Source organism: Paroedura picta, chromosome 6, assembly GCF_049243985.1.
Source record: "Paroedura picta isolate Pp20150507F chromosome 6, Ppicta_v3.0, whole genome shotgun sequence".
NCBI classification, from domain to species: Eukaryota; Metazoa; Chordata; class Lepidosauria; order Squamata; family Gekkonidae; genus Paroedura; species Paroedura picta.
The window spans coordinates 65264724-65284967 of record NC_135374.1 but is presented as its reverse complement, the minus strand read 5'-3'; the positions used below and the strand labels follow the sequence as shown (position 1 = coordinate 65284967).

The 20244-nt window shown below is 42.7% G+C and overlaps 1 protein-coding gene across 2 annotated transcripts in view; it reads right to left on the bottom strand.

Annotated features, from left to right (window-relative positions):
• Positions 1-4127: 4127 nt before the first annotated feature.
• Positions 4128-20244, bottom strand: part of MAOB (monoamine oxidase B) — a 54655-nt gene continuing 38538 nt past the window's right edge. For both annotated transcript variants that reach the window (XM_077342868.1, XM_077342869.1), the window contains exons 11-15: positions 19101-19158; positions 18445-18542; positions 16861-16972; positions 14462-14524; positions 4128-7446 (exon numbers count right to left, since the gene is read on the bottom strand). In XM_077342868.1, the coding sequence (XP_077198983.1) occupies positions 7288-7446; positions 14462-14524; positions 16861-16972; positions 18445-18542; positions 19101-19158 (490 nt within the window). In that variant the 3' untranslated portion in view covers positions 4128-7287. The remainder of the gene's footprint in view (positions 7447-14461; positions 14525-16860; positions 16973-18444; positions 18543-19100; positions 19159-20244) is intronic.

Here is a 20244-nt window from a genome sequence, read left to right as displayed (position 1 = left end):
ATTGTGTACATGGTCTCAGTCCAGAAGAATCTGCTTCTGCAGTGGAACTAACCAGCCTTGTTTGTTGGGGCCATTTTGGATGAGTTTGTTTTAGCATGCAAAGTGCTGGTATCATTCAGCAGCCAAGGTCTTAAATCTCATAATAATGTTTTGTTCAGTGTTCCAAAATTTCATGCAGAGAAAAGCACTTCTTATGACTGCAGGAGCTGTAAATGGGATTCCAAGTGAGAGAATTTTATTAAACTTGTCATTCCCCCGCTGTATGCTTATTCCATTTCTTTCCTTCCCCTCCTTATTTGCATTGGAATTTTATAAGCCCATTTTGATTCACTTTTTATGCTCTCTCAACCAGATGAAATTTACTGTTAATAAAACTCTTCTCCTTAATCATCATGCATAACAGATGTGATTTAAAAAAAAACTTATCTGAGCCAAATTTGTTGCTCTTTCCAAGTACAATATAGGTGCTTACAGAAGTAATACAGATGTGAGTCACTTGTGCTAGAAGGGCCAAAGCATTTGAGAACCAACTGCTTATGGTAATTCTCAGCTCTGCAAGAAGAAGCCAAGAATTTCTTTCCCCAAACCATTTTCAGCATATATTCTGCAGGATATATCTTTCCCCTTTCCTGAGTCATCTAGTAACAGTGGGGAAGCCCAGTTAATTTTAAACTCAGAGATTTATGGTTTTAGGGAGGCCTCCTTTAAATGATAGTGCATATTTCAACTATAAACTATTGTGTACTGGTTAACTGAAGTTACCTTCTACCTGGCCAGGTCTAAAGTCCATCAGATGAATCCAATGATTCTTTTTCACTATCAAGGTTCTTCCTCCAATGAGAGATGCCTCTTCATTTAAGAAGTCACTTGAATTTTCAGGCAAAAGTGCTCCAAGGCTGGGCATTGGGTGGAAAAGAGGAAGCATCTAAAGAGGAGAGGCTGCGATGGCTTTGGAGAAAGGGGAAATAGTGAGGAAAGGGAAAATGAGACGCCCACTTGTGGGTTCCTGCTTAAATATTCTAATTTTCAATTTGGCCAAATCTAAGGATACATGAATCCAGTGATTGGAGCTGTGAATGGATAAGACAGAATCTTTCTGCAAACCTGAAGAATGTTCCAGGCTTGCAGAAAAATTTGAAATCTTAAAAAAAGAACTTTGGCAAGACCTTTTTCAAAGGTTTTATTACAAACAATGTTTAAAATTATATTTTGTTCAAATGTGTACACTAAAAGAAAGCAAGAATTCCTAAAAGATAAATGGAAACTCAGAAGATGTTGCATATGACAGTATTTATTCATTTGGGTTTTTAAAAGGTTCACAGCTGCCAGATAAAAATACCTAGAAGACAAATTGAATCAAAAAGGAATCCAAAAAGGGACTCGATAGAGAGACAGTCACCATAGAGGCACTTGAGAAAAACACCACAGTTATATAAGGCACAAACAAACCATACAGAATCCATATCTCTGTAATGTAATGTCATTTTTTATATACAGAACAGACAGACACAACTACTAATGACCAGCATGTGATCTAAGGAGGAAAACAATCAGCTGCAGCAATATATTTAATATTGAAAAATCACCTTACTTTCAAAGTGTTAATTTGATTTCTCTTGAAACAGAAGCTAAGCAATTGAGAAGGTTTCAGGGAAGATATGCTGGGAGGAATAAAAAGAGCTGATTTTTGTAACCTACTTCTAATTGCACTGCTCATATTTTCACAGAGACTGGGGGGGGGCGTCTCCCATGTTTTATCACTTCTATTTTTAAACACACAGTCTTCTACTATATACAAATTTTCCCTCTCTCTGCAGAATTAAATGTTGATTTTAAAAGCCTACTGGACATAGTTCTGATACCAGCCTGCCTAGCCTTAAAGACCAATACTTCTATATTGGCATCATGAGTACAACAAGCTAGCTAGTCTCCAAATCTGAAAGTTCATAGCTGAGAAGGCCCTCTCTGAAGCAAGGGAATTTCAAATTCAGGTAGGGAAGGACAACCTTTTAATAGCCTGAAGGCAAATGATGCTCTCGATGGGAGATTACCTTGGAGCCCCACGTAAGTGGTGCTAAGCTCCATGGAGGAAAAGCAGATAAGAGGGAAGTAGAGTACATGTGAGACTAATTAGTAATCATTTGTCACAGAGGAACAATAGAAAAGACAAACCTGAGCCACTAAGCTGCATCCCACTCATCACTACCACCTTACGGTGAATCATTACAGGAGTCTTAAGCGTCCTATATCTGCTGTCTACTTGTGCAAAACTGTGTAGATCTTCCACCTGTCAGACTATCAGATATGATTGGTGAGCTTCATTTTTTTGAGGGGGGATAGGGTGGCTCACAGTTTGTGCAGGCTGAAAGATGAATGTGGTTCATGGACATTTCTTCTCTACTTTTCATTATTTGAAGACATTCTAAGAAAAAAATGATAGGATTTTACCATAATATATTGTTTGTGCTGCATAGACTTCATATGCAGAGAAGCCAGTGGTCAGGACAAGTTCAGCTGAGGTTGAACTGGTTAGAGGTCATGCTTGGCTTGTGGGGCTCAAATTCCTTGGAAACCTAGGGACCTATAATTATGGACATATCTCCTAACCTTGCTTCTTTCCAGCACTTAAGTGTTTCAGAAGTTAAGAATGTGCTTGATTCCCACTGATATGTCTGATACAGATATTATCTAGATCAAGGCATATTATATGAGAATATTTCTAAAACGTAACAGTTTGCCATGGAATAGTCATATGACCAAATGCTATTAAGATCTCCTTTATTTATTAATTTAAAACCCGATTCGGACCCTCAAGAGTAAACAGCTTATAAACATTTTAAAAAACTGTATCCACTGCTAACTCTCTTACTGCTAAACACTGCAGCTGATTCCCTGACCACGTTGACATCAAGAACACCCATACAATGGCTAATGTTATACAGCATATAAACAGATAACAATGTTTTAAAACAAGATCAAAATTAGGGTCAATTAACAGACATAGAACAGCACCCATTTTTGTTTTAGTCATTATTTCCCAGACTTCACAGCTTTTACAAACCTTTTACATGCTAGCCTTGAAATGTAGGATGAAATCCACATCCACAACAATAACATAAGAAACAAAAGGTTAAGCTGTCATCATATACCTTCCACAACTTTCATTAGTGTTAATGATACTGAGGCATTTGCAAAACATTACCTCCCCCATATGTGACTATTATATACGACAACAGTCATTTGAGCACTGAAATTGGCAGCTGGACATGCCCTCAATCAGCACATGCCAAAACAAGTGAATTCATTGCCCACCATACAAATATTTCTTCTGTAGTGTCTGGAATTCCAAAGTGATAAATAGATCATCTGACTGCCCTCAAAAGTGCTACTCCCAACAAACTGTGTGAAAGTATTGCCTACTGCCCATTTCAGTACTGGGCAAACATACATACACACGATTGGGAGATGGCAAACTGAGAGGAGCACCATGATAAAAAAAACCACAAAACAAACACAAATAAACTAATTTGGTTTTACTGGGTTTTTTTTAATGCACAGCAGCAAATATGATATTCTTACTAAGTTAGTAAAATGTAAACATTTAAATATGTGGTGGATTGCTGGTCATACATGGCAAGAAGTTAAAAGCAGAACCACCACTGGCTAAAAATGTCAAGCAAATCCATACCTCTTGCTATTTGCCATGAACAGTCTTTTTGTAATAAGGATAAAAAAATACTCTCCACCATGCCCAGTCTGAGAGCTTCCCGGAGGCATCTGGCTTGCTGCTGAACTGACACTGCTCGAGTCAATGTGTCTGAGGTATGGTTGCCATTTTCCAGGTGGAGCCTGGAGATCTCCCAGAATTACAATGGAACTTGAGGAGATCAGTTCTCCTACAGAAAATGCCTCCTTTGGAAAGTGAATTCTATCCCCTCCTCAAACCCTGCCCTCCCCAAGTTCCAGCCCCAAATCTCCAGGAGTTTCCCAAAACAAAGTTGGCAATCCTAGCCCGTGGCCTGATGATCCTGCAAGATAATTGCCATGTTATTTTATATTGTAACATTGCTTGGAATTTTTTTTAAATGTAAGTACAATACAAAAAAGCAGTTTTAATTTCTTTAAAAAAAAAAAACATGATGAGGACTGTAAAACAGATTGTTCAAGGAGGTAATGTTTCTAAGTGAAAAACCTCATGCTAAGGTTTGGGCCTAGTTATTTCTGTGTTAGATTGCTTTTTGATATGAAAATGTCTTTTTCAGAACGGCCTGCTATTTACCTTCATGCTGGGAAAAGCTTCATCTGCCTATTTCCTTACACATTAAGTCTGTTAAATGGACAAGAAGTTTGTTTTTCCAGTACTATTTCAGTACGTTCCCTACCCAGCCCGTCACTTCAGGTATGATTAGCACAATCAACTCTGAAAGGCTGGAGAAGTAACATGCTTAGTTTGAATCAAGTTGCTGTGCTCTGTTCTCCCTGTCTAACTATTAATCAAGGCTGGCAGCCATGTTAGGTCATCTGCATGGTTGAGGTGCCTGGTATTTGCACTCAATGCTTTTTCTGTTAAAAAGGTGCAGGGGGGGCACTCATATATAAAGTCATCCCAATTTCCACCACTTCCTCTCTCAGGACTTGGGACAGCTCCTAACTCAAGGCTGCTAGAAACTCAATACCAATTAGTATCAACACACACGCACACACACACACACAGCCCTGACTACATTGCAGATGTTGGCTTTGGTCCCTCATATGAATTTTTTAATTATTTGTGCAAAATCATGACTATTTCATTCTTTGATTTCATTTATCTAACTGGCATGTAGAAGAAAGTTATAGATGCAGGACTCCCAAGATATCTCCCAGATGTCAGAGATCAACTTATGCAAAGTAGACTATATCTAAGGTTCTAATGTGCAAACAATTCCTATATCTCAGAATGCTGGAATTCTGGCCCCAGTGGTGGACTTCCTGATGTCACCTGGGCTTTGGCCACTGTGTAACACAGAGCGTTGAACAGGATGGGCTACTGACCTGTTACAACATGGCTTCTGTTACATTAAATTTCATTTTCCTAGAAATAATCAATTTAACACAAGAAATGGAAGAACTCAAGTAAATTGAATCAAAAACAAATGATCAAACCTAATTTTTGAACATTCGATGAAAAGTTTAATTATTTCCAAACTGATCAGTCATTACAGCCAATTTTCTCATTCTTCAAGGTTGAGTCTTACATCCTCGTTAGGACAAAATAAGTTGGGCATAGATAAAACTTTTGTGCTTCAGGAGCTGTGCTTTTTGCTCAGTCCAGCCACACCTTCCTAGGGATTGCACCCTTATTTACAACTATATCCACAATTATCAAATGTTTGAGTGGTTTATCTTGCCTGATCTTATGCATGTAGCTCCAAAACAGAACCAGAATCAAAATATCAACAACTGCAATCATCTCACGCCAATTGAATGCTAGCTGCTGTACAAACAATTTCTACAGACCATAGTCCAATGGTCTATGACAGCTAAATGTCTTCCTAAATGCATTCTTTCTAATGTCTAATACAAACATGCATTCTTTCTAATGTCCAATACAAACATTGCATGAAATGACTATGTCCCTCATACTTACAAAGAACCACTAGGAAGCATAGAGACTGTTTCTACCTAGAAACTAAAGGCCTAGAGAATAGCTAGAGATCTGTACTTGTGCTACCCAGTTCCTTCTTGTCCTGCCATGGGTATTGTTTCCTGACCAAGCTCCACTTCTGTCTATGTAAATCCATATAAAAGCTCCTTTCCACAACACCTGCCATTAATTTTCTTTTGTACAAACTGGTAACTGGAATGCATCTCACAGTGCCAGAAGTATTAAAAGGCATATGATTCAGACAAAGTGTCCTGAAACTGCAACAGTCATCTTCAAGTCTCTGATATTTGGAAGTTAATGAAGAAAAGTAGCAAGTTCTATGTGTTTGATTCCCATGACATGGTGGGACCATTAACAGGGCAGATTGCCCTTTACATCTACCAGGGCTTTTCCCATTTGGCCAATGGACTATCTCCCTGAGTTGAGCCATGTGGCCCAGGGAAGGGGGTGTATAGCCCAGCCCAACCCAGCCCCACAGCTCAGAAAGGTAGTGCCTGACCAAATGGGAATGCCGGCTCATTCTCCTTTTCTCGTGTGGGAGGTTGTCAAGGAGCAGGGCCCTTTTCCAAGGCTGCCTCCCCCCCATCCACACCTCACCACAGAGTAATAGCTCAATGCTTGGTGTGCAGAAAGTCCTGGGTTCAATCTGTCATATCTTCCATTTAAAAGTTTAAAAGGCTGGGAAAAAACTTCTACCTGAGAACTTAGAAGGTTGCTATTGGTCAGATTGGACAATATTGGGCTTGAGGAACCAATAATCTGATACAATATAAAGTAGTTCTTGACAGACTTTATGTTTAGACATTTCTTCCCTGGTGCTGTGCTTACATCTTAAAGATATAAGAAAGGAATAGTAATATTGGAAGTCACTCTTAAGTAGAATCTGAACCTATGTTGATAGAATTCCATAATGCCAGGAACAGAAAAAAGGGAGAGGGAGAGGTCATAATGATATAGTAACACTACTGTCACAGAGTACCCTTCACCCTTTAGTCTAGCCCCACATATTTTTGGGAGATCTTTTTAAGGTGTATGGTATATGGAATCACATGTCTCAGTCTTAAAATATTAGCATGTAAGTTTTGGATCTCGTCAGGTGTGATTCCTCTGGCATTATTGGAGCTACATGTAGATGGATATTAATTCTGAATGCTTGTTTTAGGAACTATACTGGAGTGACAACTCCAAGAATATTGACTTTCTGATAATATTTTATAACAGAACCTGAACATCCCTGACATATAGACTGCAGCCTATATGTAACTTTCTTGGCAACATTTATTCATTCACCCGTCTTAATTCAAAATGCAATTTTGTCTCCTTCACTTATTGGGTTCCCAAAAGTACTGGAGACAAAGGAAAGCTTCACACAGCTACTTGCCCCCTAATGTGCAATAATTCTTACTATGACTCTGTGGTGAGATGAATGCGGAATCGATTTAGTTTAAAAAAAAAAACTGGTGTGAACACACACTGTTCCAGGCCCCTATATGTTTTATGGTAGTTGCCAATTGTACAATAGCTTAGGAAATTGTATGAGTCCTGTTCACAAGGTAAATGTATGAGATAATTGCAATAATCACAGCTCAGCAAGAGTAAAATGATTTGTGCAAATGCACGCAAAGGAAAACAGCTTAACATTAGCATATTCGCACCAGCAGGCCCTTTTTATATGCAAAGAATCCAGCTACAGTCACTGATGTGAAAAATGTAGAAAATCCTATCAGCTTCAGCAGTCCTGGTACAGACGGCAGGTTCCTCTCCCAAAAGGTGGTAGTGATAGGCAGAGCTGGGACATCCTATATGGGAAAACATTAAAAATTAGGGAGGGCTCACCACCAGTGGCCGGAGAAAGCACCAGAAACTTTAACACACCAGAAACCAAAGTTTATTTTGATAAAAGCCATTTTAGGCACATTTTTTTTCTCAGACTCCCCATATTCTCATAACATAAGGAGCATTCTTTTCAAATGGGGCAATACTGCATGTTAACAAATGAAAAGATCACATTTAAAATAGAGAATGGACATTTGTTTTCCTTATTGTTTTGTGCTTCTAATCCCAAATTTTAATGGGCCATTCAGAGGAAACACAGCTTTTTCACCACTGATTCAGGCTTTATTGCAAACAGCCACGAAACCAGTTGCCATGAAACTATAACTCCTCCCTTATTTCTCTGACCAAGGTGTATTATGCAGCATGGAGAACTCGCAAAAAGACTGCCAAAAACAACATCTTATTTTTTAATTCCTAACGTGGCTCCATTTCTGCTCGCAGTCCCTCATCTACCAATGGGAGCTCAAGTGCCTGCCACCGGTACTCTGACTTTATCAGTGATCAAATGAACGTGCCATTTGCCCTGGCAACCAAGCCAACTTTATTGCTATGTAAATTAGTAGAAATTACTAATTTGGTATGCATGGCATTTTTTCACAGCCTTCCTTGAATACTCTTGAGACTACAAAGCACTGATCAGTGACCATGGTGGTGGTGGGAGGCTTGTTTGAAAGTTTATCAGGTTGGCAAAGCAGAGGAGTCTGAAATGCCAGTTCCAGCAGGAGAATGAGGAAGCAGAGCTGTTTCAGGATATGGGCAGATCCTCCTGATCTGGGCAGATCCTTCAGTGATTAGAAAAACCTTCACGGGGGAAGGGATGGTATGGCGGAGGCTTAAATTTACATGGGAGCATGTGGTCTGCTGGGGCCCATTCTTCTCTTACGCACTGGGAACTTCACTGTCCTAGCTCCCGTGCAGGTGCACAAATCAGGGAAGGATGAGGCACTCTGGGCTGTGTGAGTTCAGGAAGCGGTGGGGCAACCTAGGCGTTCCAATTCTAATCGGCTTTTAGATGAGGCCGGAATCTTAGAAAAGGATAGGCGCCCTCCGGTAAAATTTAAGGCACCTGAAGCACCACCTGGGGTGCACCTCAAGGCAAAAATCCGGGAGAGGGCCCTGGAGGGCTATTTCGTTGATTTATTTGCCCTAATCCGGGGGAGGGCTTCGGGAGGTGACACGGGGAGCCACCGTGACCGGAAGCGGCAAAGGGATGCCTCTGCCTGCGAAAGAACCTTCGAGAATTGGATGAGAGGGTTCACCGAATATCTAGCTCTCATCGTTGGGTCCTATCCCGAGAGGGCCTGGCACCTTGTACGTTACCAGGCTCACATTTTGGAGGCGCGTAACCTAGCAGGCGATGACGCCGCTATGGATTACGACAGGGTGTTCAGGGAAATGGCATCTCAGAACCCGGACACCAGATGGGATTTGAAAGACACGGACCTATGGATGGTCTATGTGGGGCCTAGTGCGAGGAGGCCGTCGGACAGGAGTCGCTCGGGGGCCCCTGGCAGGCGCTCTTCGGGGTTGCCCTGCTGGGACTTCAACAATAAAGGTTGTCGACGCAGGCGCTGCAGATTCGAACATAAGTGCGAATCATGCGGTGGTGGGCACCCCCTCCCTTCTTGTACGAAACCGAATTCACAAGCGCCCTTTCGTGGGACCCGGCCTTCCGGAAAGAAAGACGGAGGGTCGGGGACAGCCATTTCTACCAGCTCCAACAAGGCTGTGTAACGCAGTACCTGAATCACTCCGATGCTTGGCCCCGACTCCGGTAAGTTTGCCAGAATTGGCCAAATGGCTAGCACGCTACCCGGATAGGGATTCTGCAAGTTATATTCTTCAGGGGTTTTCGGAAGGCTTTCGGATCCCTTATGTGGGGCCTCGGGAAGCCACCCATTGCGACAATTTAAAATCAGCCAGAGCCTTGCCGGAGGTTGTGGCCAGGAAACTCAGGAAAGAGTGCGCTGAGGGCAGAATGGCTGGGCCATTTGACAGCCGTCCAATACCGCAGTTAAGGTTGTCTCCTTTAGGGGTGGTCCCCAAAAAGACCCCTGGAGAATTCCGCTTGATTCACCATTTATCATACCCTAGGGGGTCATCGGTAAATGATGGGATAGATCATGCATTATGCACGGTGCGCTACGCCCCCTTTGACCGGGCGGTCACGCTGGTGCGGGGGTGCGGTCCAGGCGCCCTCATGGCCAAATGCAACATTCAGTCAGCGTTTCGGCTGTTACCGGTTCACCCAGGGGACTTTGAGCTACTTGGCCTGTTTTTTCAGGGGCATTGGTTTGTGGATAAGGCCATGCCTATGGGCTGCTCGATTGCTTGCGCAGCCTTTGAAAAATTTAGCACATTCCTTGAGTGGGCAGTTCGGGAACGGGGGGGGTTTCAGGAGGTCACTCATTACTGGATGACTTCCTTTTTACCGGCCCCCGGAATTCCGAAGTATGTGCAAACCGACTGGCCACTTTCCAGGCGTTGACAGCTGGCTTGGGAGTTCCGTTAGCCCCTGACAAAACGGAGGGACCCACTACACGTTTATCATATTTAGGTATAGAGTTGGATTCTATACAAGGGACATCCAGGTTGCCAAACGACAAGATACAGGCGCTGCAGCGGTCGTTATCTGACATGTATGGCCGAACCAAGTGTACATTGAAAGATATGCAGCGCTTGTTGGGCCAGCTCAATTTTGCCTGCAAGGTGGTTTCACCGGGCAGAGCATTTTGTGCGCGGCTGGCACGCTCCATGGCGGGGGTTAGGCTGCCACACCACCATATTCGGGTCACGGGTCACATTAAGAGGGACCTGGCGGTGTGGTTAGAGTTTTTACGTTCTTTCAATGGAGTTTCCATTTGGCAGTCACCCCTATCTTTGGCAGACTGTCTCCAGGTTCATTCTGACGCATCCGGAGCTTGGGGGTTTGGAGTTTTTTATGGGAACCGTTGGTGTGCAAAAAGGTGGCCTGCGACCTGGGGGGAGGATATCAGGCGGGATCTCACATTTTTGGAGATGTTTCCCATCGTGGTGGCCGTGACCATCTGGGGAAGTCTGTTCTCCAACAAAAGAGTAGCATTTTGGTGTGACAACCAGGGTGTGGTTCACGTAGTGAACAAGCAGACATCACGATCTCCCCGTGTCATGAATTTAGTACGCAGGTTCGTCCTCACATGCCTCCATTATAACGTCACTTTTAGGGCCTCTCATGTGGCAGGGGTTCACAACGAGGTGGCCGACGCCCTCTCTCGTTTCCAGGAAGAGAGGTTTCGCCAGTTGGCCCCCGGAGCGAACCAAGACCCGGACGACTTTCCGGAAGACCTTTGGGATCTTGGCGGCGTTTGATTCTACAAGGCGTGGCTGAATCCCTGGCCCCTTCTACGCTGCAATCTTACGACGGAGCGGCCCGCAGTTTCCAGTCCTTTGCGGCCTCTTTGGGTCATTTTGAGCAGTGGCCTATGAAGGAGGGGATATTGCTCCAGTTTCTGGCCCACCTCCGAGCACGGGGCATATCCCCCAAAACCATGAGAGTCACATTAGCTGGACTATCATTTCACAGCAGATTGCTGGGGGGGTGGGACCCTGGCGCTTCCTTTTTGGCCCGTAGGGCTGTACGGGGCTGGGGTCGGGCTTCTCCGGCAGTTCCGGATGCCAGACGGCCCATTACGAGAGCCTTATTGGCTCGCATGTTGCAGGCATTACCCAGAGTTTGTTTTAATTCTTATGAGGTGTTTTTGGCGGGGGCCGCATTCTCACTGGCCTTTTTTGGAGCATTTAGATGTGGCGAATTAGTTGCTTCATCACGGAAGGGTAATGGAACCGCCCACTTCATGGCGGGGGACATCTGTGTCACCTCCGCGGGATTACGGGTTTTTCTCCGCAGGTCAAAAACGGATCAGGCGAGTCAAGGCACGGCAGTGTTCTTGGCTCCAGCAATCGATCGGGACATCTGCCCAGTGTTATGGGTATCTAAGTACTTGAAGCTCCGACCGGACGTTTCCGGGGCCTTTTTTATTCATAAAAATCAGGAATGCCTTTCCAGATACCAGTTGTTCAGTGTTTTAAGAGGATGCTTAAAATCTTTGGGGGAGCAGGCAGAACTGTTTGGCACTCACTCCTTCCGTATAGGAGCGGCCACTCAGGCGCATCGGGACGGTGCTGAGCAGTCACAGATAATGCAGTTGGGGAGGTGGCGCTCAAAAGCGTTTCGAGGGTACGTTCGCCCTGATATGATTGATTAACCTGTCCCTTGTTCTAGGGTTATACCCACCGAAAAGGACGGTTCTTATTGTGGGTCACAGCGTCGTATACTGGGCTGGCAGATACGCGGCAGGATCTGGCTGGAACGCACACCTTGGCCTTGAAGAGCAGATCCGATGCATCTGGAGCGGTCATCGCGGCATGAAATGGAGTTCGTTACTAGAAGTAACTGCCAGAGCGGTGTACCGGTGGGGACCACCCGTTGTTATAGTCATCCAGCTGGGTGAAAATGACATTACGGAAGTCCCAGGATGCCGTTTAATTCAGTTCATTTCTGATGATTTATTGACTCTTCGTTATCGGTTACCGAAAACATATATTCTTTGGTCGGCGTTGTTGAGCCGGCAAAGTTGGAGAAGTGTTAAGAGAGCAGCAGTTGTAAACCGAGCAAAAACCAAAGTTAATCGTTCCGTTGTAAAAATTGTTGAAAAATTGGGGGGAGGGGTTATCCGTCATCCCGATATAGATTGGCAGATACCAGCTCTTTATCGCCCTGACGGAGTACACCTCTCGGAGTGGGGCCATGATCTCTGGTTACAGGATGTGAGGTGGGCCCTCAGCGGTGTTCTATATGAATTAGGGTTGGCGGGAACGATATCTCGTTCTGTGGCGGGTAAGCATTCAGGAATGAGCCTGGAAGAGGGAGCCGGTGAGCGATCGGCCTCCCCAAGGGGATTGGGGCTCCCGTGAACGGGGGCGGTCAGTAACAAGCTAGGGGCCTGCCCAGCGGGGTAGGCTTTCGTAGCTTGTTCAATGACCAGATGGTCCGGAGGGCACCCAAGGAGGTTCGCGCCCTTTGGCCCCCTCGGCGGGACCATCTCCCTATGTTCAGTCCAACAATAGGAGTTACGTAATCCCAGCGGGGATGTGCTGACGAACTCAAAGGGGGTTGGACTATTTGGGTTTGGGCAGCGCATGCACTGCCTAGGTCAGGCTCGTTCCTTATGCTGCGCCAACCCTCCAGCGGGAGATGTATTCAATAAACGCCGTGGCCTGTTATTTGCCAAAACATCCGAGTCGCATATCATTCTCGCCAATATGGCCTTGTACCAGCCAATTGGCGGCGGGACTTACCCCCAGCCGCCCGTTGGCGGGGAAAGGGCCGCGGGAATGAAGCGGCTCGCTGGCGGCCCTGACGGCGTGCTCGGCTGCGCGCGGCCGGCGGGGAGTGGGCGGGGCAGGCTCGCTGGTTCTGGCGACGCCCCGCGGCTTCCCGCCACTCGCGGCTGAGGCAAGCAAGCAGCCCTCCCTCCCTCCCTTGTTTTAATGCTTTAATGTTAAGTATTGTTTTGTCACGGCGGGTAAGCATTCAGGAATGAGCCTGGAAGAGGGAGCCGGTGAGCGATCGGCCTCCCCAAGGGGATTGGGGCTCCCGTAAACGGGGGCGGTCAGTAACAAGCTAGGGGCCTGCCCAGCGGGGTAGGCTTTCGTAGCTTGTTCAATGACCAGATGGTCCGGAGGGCACCCAAGGAGGTTCGCGCCCTTTGGCCCCCTCGGCGGGACCATCTCCCTATGTTCAGTCCAACAATAGGAGTTACGTAATCCCAGCGGGGATGTGCTGACGAACTCAAAGGGGGTTGGACTATTTGGGTTTGGGCAGCGCATGCACTGCCTAGGTCAGGCTCGTTCCTTATGCTGCGCCAACCCTCCAGCGGGAGATGTATTCAATAAACGCCGTGGCCTGTTATTTGCCAAAACATCCGAGTCGCGTATCATTCTCGCCAATATGGCCTTGTACCAGCCAACTAAACTCCAGCCTGCAGCCTGGCATAAAACCTCCACTGCATAAATGTTCTGCGAGGAATAGTATACCTCAGAAGGGGAAAGGTAGTAGTTTTGGCATTCAGAAGTCTGTGTGTTCCCACAGAAAAGTCTCTGTATCCATGAACTACGATTCCCACAAGGCTCCGCCAGCAGCATGTGCCAGAGTGGCGGTCAGGTGACTTTGCAGCACTACAGAGGAAGTTCCAACTCCCACAGTAACAGTCAGAACAGTTTATAATGCGTAATTGCTCAAAAAATAGCATAGAATCAGAGCATATGCATAAATGGGAAAGTTTTTAAAATGCTTTTTTAAAAGAATGATTTAAAAGGGTCAGCGAATTGACTGCGGAGGAAAGCAATGCATGCATAATAGGCCCAGAAGATGCATGTCCTGTTCCTTACTGCCTAATTACAGTAGTTGTAGCTCCCTCTGTTGGTCAGAATAACTGCTCTAACATTTAGCTTTCTTCTTGGGGCGTAAACAAAAAGAACCTTGAAAAGATAACAAACCCTAAACAACCATAGATTCAGGTGGGTAGCCGTGTTGGTCTGTAGCACAATAAAATCAGAGTCCAGTAGCACATTTAAGACCAACAAAGATCTATTCAAAGCATGAGCTTTTGAATGCAAGCACTCTTCCTCAGACTATGAACTCCCTTCATGACAGCTTTGAATAAATCTTTGTTGGTCTTAAAGGTGCTACTGGACTCTGATCCTAAACAACTATGTTTGCGTACAAATGCACAAAGCAATAAATACATACATTGGCAATGAACGTGGAAAAATCCAAGTTAGTAATTATCAGGAAAGCAACTGAAATGATACCAGGCAATTTCATTTGGTCTGTATATGAGTATGTATTGCATCTTCTGAGGAAATGCTCAGAATTAATTATTTCACCTCACCTTTATCAGCAAAAGAAAAGAAAACTGCAACTAAATAAAAACTTACAAGTGATTCAGGTTCTGATTTCCAAATTTCTCCTTGTGAAATTTTTCCCATAGCAAAAAGTATCTGAAAAAGTAGAACATCTCTTGTTAAGACTGATTCATTCTTAAAAGGGAAAAACACACACGATTTCCACATTCCACAATTAGGGGCTGGTTTCACTGCCAAGGTAAAGGCTTAGAAAACAATTACATGTTTCAGGCAGCATTCCAGCTTCAAGAGATGCCAACTCCAGGTTGGGAAGTTCCTAGATATTAGGGGTGGAGTATGGGAAAGGCAGGGTTTGAGGGGGGGAGAGACGTTAGAAGGGTCCAATTGGGGTAACCAGGTGTCCTGCTGATCGCTGATGTTGCCTACTACAACTTGGAGGAACAAAAAGGGAGAATTTTTTTTTTTAATGCAGTCAACCTCTGTTACAAGTTTTGCCATAGAGTTTCTGACTATGCTTGGCACCTAGAAGTACATGTTGTCACCTCTGTGTTGTAGTGAGGTTGGCAGCCGTAGCTAAGCCAGGCTATACAACAAGCACTGGACTGGGCTACATTGTTGTGTAGTAGCCACTGCTGCAGCCAGGCCAGGCCACGTTTCCTGGGCAGTGAATGTCCTGTAGTCATTACTGTAAATGTCACCAGCAAGTCCTCCTCCATTAGGAGGCATGACAGTGGAAAGATAGGACCTTTTCCAGGATGTTTCAACAACCTAGCCAACTTTGTTTTACAGAGCCAAGGCTTGACAATATTGTTGTGGTTGCCTAGCAATTCCCAATAGACACTTATAAGGCATAATGCTGTTTCTGTTATTTGGGGGAGGTTTAATCCACCCATGTTTATTTTTTTAGATGTTTAATTTTCCTGGGATGTCCTTCAGATTTGTAGAGAAATCTCCCTGATCTGTCCCTAATTCCATTTAGTGGCTGCCAATAATACTTTCTGTGGCATGGCTCTGAAATGGATATACTGCTTGCAACTCAGATTCAGCTAGCTATAAAACAGGCACAAAAGGAATAAAGGCGTGGCATTTATGATGTTTGAACAAGAAGAAGTGCTAGAGTCTCTGAGATAACTTTTTTTATGGCCCAAAATCGCAATATGATAGAGGAAAATGTTCATGATAGTGTAGAATTCAGTAGAGACAGGGAACACTTATAAAAGCCCTCAAATCTGTTCACATTCATGGAAAATCTTTTATATTGAACCATTAGAGCAGTTATTAGAAAATAGGTTTAGGATCAGTTAGAAAGATAAAAGGGCTGATAGAAACACTCTACCAGTTATTTTGGAAGACAGACACTGGAGAACTAATAGATTTTCCATAAAATGAGGGAAAGGAATAAAGACATGTGTGTTATTGAGAGAGTGATTACAAAAAATTATAAGCTGATGGAACTTGATGCCATGGAGAATAAAGGAAATCTATCTTTCAATGAATTACTGGCACAATGAAAAAACAAAACTGTTGTGATAGATATGTAAGGTGGCAATTACCACAGATTCTAATATTTTAAAATATTCAGCACTTAAGTGATATGATAAAAACTAAGCTTCAGAGCAAGAAATTAAACTCATATTTCCTTTATTACTGTGGAATAAAGGGTAGGGAAAAGTTGGACTATAGAAGGAGTGACCAAACTGTGGCTCTCCAGATGTCCCTGTGCTACAATTACCAGCAGCATGCCAGCAGGAGCTCATGATAATTGTAGTCCACGGTCATCTGGAGAGCCATAGTCTGGAGATGATACTATAGCATCATCCATGAAATTGACTTATGTATTAAGCTTTGGAGAAGGCAAAAATAGATATAGGCAAGGTTTGGATATGATGGACAAGTTATAGTACATACTGTATTTACAAATTGTTGATCTATCGATAAGTCTAAATTGGTTATTGATATAGATTGTTAAATTATGTGTACTTTGTGTATGGCTTTGTGGAAAAACATTGACAGATGGATGGATGGATGGATGGATGGATGGATGGATGGATGGATGGATGAGAGTTAATGGGCTATTGGAGTGGTGCCAGTGCCACCCCAATTTTGAGACGGTAAAAGACCCAGATGTATGCTGCTGAGAAAAAATCCACTGGGAATTGTACAGCATGTTTCTGACTAAAAAAATAATCCTAGGTTAATAGCCACAATTTTTTGCCAGTGCTTGTGGGCAAGCCCTAGTTGGAGAGGGTGGGAGAAAGCAAAGATGGATGCAATGTGCCATCACCATAAAGGAAGCGACCAGCAGTGCTCAGAACAAGTGATAAACACTTGGCTTGAATGCTACTTCATTTAGTGATGCCAAGATTTATCCTGCAATTTTTCCTGATTCAGGATTTCCTTCCCAGATCAGATCCAAGATGTTGGTCAAGCCAATCATCACCATTAACAATGGGGATGGAAATCCTCTATACCTCTCTGGCTGCTCTCTCTCCAGCCTGTATTGCGCCTTCCATGTAGCCACTCCATTCTGAAGCTGTCTCAGTGCCAGCAAAGAAGATCCTCCCAACAGGCTGGCGAATGATCCTTGAAAAAAAAAAGAGAATATGAAAAACATGGCACATTTTTCTGATTGCAAATAAGCCAAGCCTATTTCATTTATTTATTTCACAATTTATATACCGCTCCTCTCAGTTGCCCATTTCTGGACAGTTTACATCAGGAGTAATCAAACTGCGGCCCTCCAGATGTCCATGGACTACAATTCCCATGAGCCCCTGCCTGGCAGGGAATTGGGAATTGTAGTCCATGGACATCTGGAGGGCCACAGTTTGACTACCCCTGATTTACATAGTCTAAAAACGCAGGAAAACAATAATTCGCATACATAACACCAGATTAAGAATTACATAAAACCACAATTTATCACTGTTGCATCAGTCCTAATTACTGAGATTAAGATTTTAGTCAGTAAGGTGTTAGTTATCAAGTGGGAACAAGGGAGGAAGGGAAGGCAGGAGGGCGGCCTGCAATTTGCTATAGCTGTTATCTAGCTGATTATTTATAGGAAATAATTTTATTCCCTATCACAAATAGTCTCTGGCAACACTCCATCACTGCAATTCAATACAACACAACAGGGTCTGTGTTAAGTGTTGTCATTTATGGCAACAATGAACTTAAAAGGCAAGTGAGAAATAGAAGTGGTTTGCCACTGGGTTTCTCTGCAGAGTACTCAGTGGTGTTCTTTCATCAAAATACTGACCTGCTTAGCTTAGTACATGGTTACTCAAGATGACCTGTAAGGTATGGATATTCCATACAGACATTTCATGCAATCCAGGTGGACATAAATTAAGCTCCTTGATTCCTCTGTTTCACAACAGAACCTTTCATAGATAATCATACTAGCTCATTCATAAGGGACTCCATGTTCAAATCTAAAACAGTACAGGATTTTATAAGATGCATATTCAACCTTAGGGTCTGGATGTGGAATCTATTACCAACATAGCATCTTTCTGCATATGTAGGGTTTTCTTGGTATGGAGATCATTCTTGTATCAAGACAACCGTTTCTGACATGCAAAATTACTTTTAAGTTTAGCATCAACAATTTAATTGGTTTGATAACTCAATGGACTTGTTACTCACATAATATAAATTTTGATTTAAAATTTGCCAGATGTAGAAAAATGTTCATTGCTGTAATAATGTAAGTAATTACCATGAAACACTTGATTAAGTATGCTTAAGATATTTTTCAAATAATAGTTGTGCTCTTTTGAATAAAATGTCCATTAAATATCCATATATGTAATCTACACCAGTACTGGCAACAATTAAATACAAATTACAATTAATTAATTAAAGATGTGGCTGTCAATCAGTCACAAAATGTATAGCTTTAATTAATTCATAGGGAGAAAACAACCAACACTAATCGTAATGATTCACAAATCAGGGATTGACCACTTTCTAACATTATTGCTGTATAATCTTGCTACTTTCCCCTCCCAAATCCATGAATGAGACATCCATGTTTACTGTTATCATACCTTCCATACTGAGTCATTATCCCAGGTGGAAAATACGCTGTGTAACACCCTCCAGAATACTGTTCTTCACACCAGTTTTTCTCTTCATAATGTACTGGCTAGAAGGCAAATTAAACAAAGCATGAAGAGAAGAAGAAACTTGAATAAGAGAGTTCTTTTGATGATATGCAGAATATATTTCTTTCACCAGTGAAGATTATGTTTCCGGCACAGGTGAAAAAAACAACCATCCAATTTTCAACAATCACATCTCTCTCATTGCAGCCCTCCAGCCTCCCTCTCATACTTTTCCTAGGGGTTGCCTAAGTAGCATGGGGGAGGGGGTATTTTGGGCTGAAGTGGGAGGAGCAAAGTGAAGAAGTTGCATTGTGTGGACAAAAATCCCTCTGTACATGGAAATGACTTGGGGATCTATACCAGTATTTTAATTTCTTTCTTCCATCTTCTGAAAGTTTCTTTAAATTACTAATTCTTGGCTTTCATACAAAAATAAAAGGGCATGCAAACCACCTAATGAACAGTGAATTTTGTTGACAGCTTTTTTTGTTTTGATATTTTGGAAATTCAGCTTGAAAATTCATAAAGAGAATACTAAACTAATTCTTTGGGTATTGTATAAAGAAGAAGATGTAATATGCTGGTCATTAAATTCTCACATGTAAGGCCTCTGGTGATCCCAACACCTTTGCATAGAGCTCACAGATCTGAGTTTTCCTGAGGAGAGAAGTAAACAAGTTCAAAATATAACACTAATCTTTATTTAAGAAACCAAAGAATACTACGGTGCACAAGTTGGATGCAAATATTTACGTTTTGAAGATTTAGGTTGCATTCTGACATAACTTTAAATGAACATTAAGTTGACATGAGCATGCATCTAGTTCATTATTGTCTATTCTCCCTTTCTTCAGTGCCGAATCCAGATAGAAACTGAGGCCGATTCACAACTTAAAGCTCTTGTGGCCATCATAAGATCTTTCTATCAGACATATAACTCCTTGGAAATCAATTAGCAGACATGCAAATGTCTGAGTCAGACTGGAACCACACAGCAAGCGGGGAAAAGGAGCATATGCTTTCTCCAAGCACTGTTTTCCCAATCTGAAATGGCCTCGATGAACCAATACTTCTCCTTACAAATGGAAAGTATTGATTTTCCTAGCGCTAAATTTTAATGTTTCAAAGCCAAAAGGAATTTTCAGAATCAGAAACATCTTTCACATATCAGTAATGTCCTTTTATGACATTCACCTATAACTAATGTGAGCATCCAGGAACCACTCATTGGCTGCAGATGTTCAGTGGTACACTGATACCAACTGTTATGTGTTCCTTGGAATTTATGGCCATGTATTTGTTTATCAGACTTTATTGTACTCTGAAATGCTACATGCCACTCACATTAAGTAATTAGCGCATTTAAACAAATGCTTATTTGAAAGACTTCCTTCATACCAAATGAAATATAAAAACCATCAGTTGTGCAATTTCCAGACGACTTTTATAGTAAAGATCTTTCTTTAGTGACACCACCCAACAGAAATAATTTGAAGTGCATAATAGCAATCCCATAACATAAATGCTATTGAAGTTACCATAAAAATGCTTCTTTAATTGATTTATGCTACCTGAGGCTTCATAATGTTAATTTTATCATGTCTAGTAAAAGCTCAAAGGTTTTTTTCTGCTAACAATTGTCATGCAAAAAGTAAATTTGCATATCCCATCTCTACAGTATGGATATAAAACCAACATTTGTTGGAATGTGTGGTTAATTAAAAATCCAATTCTATACTTTCT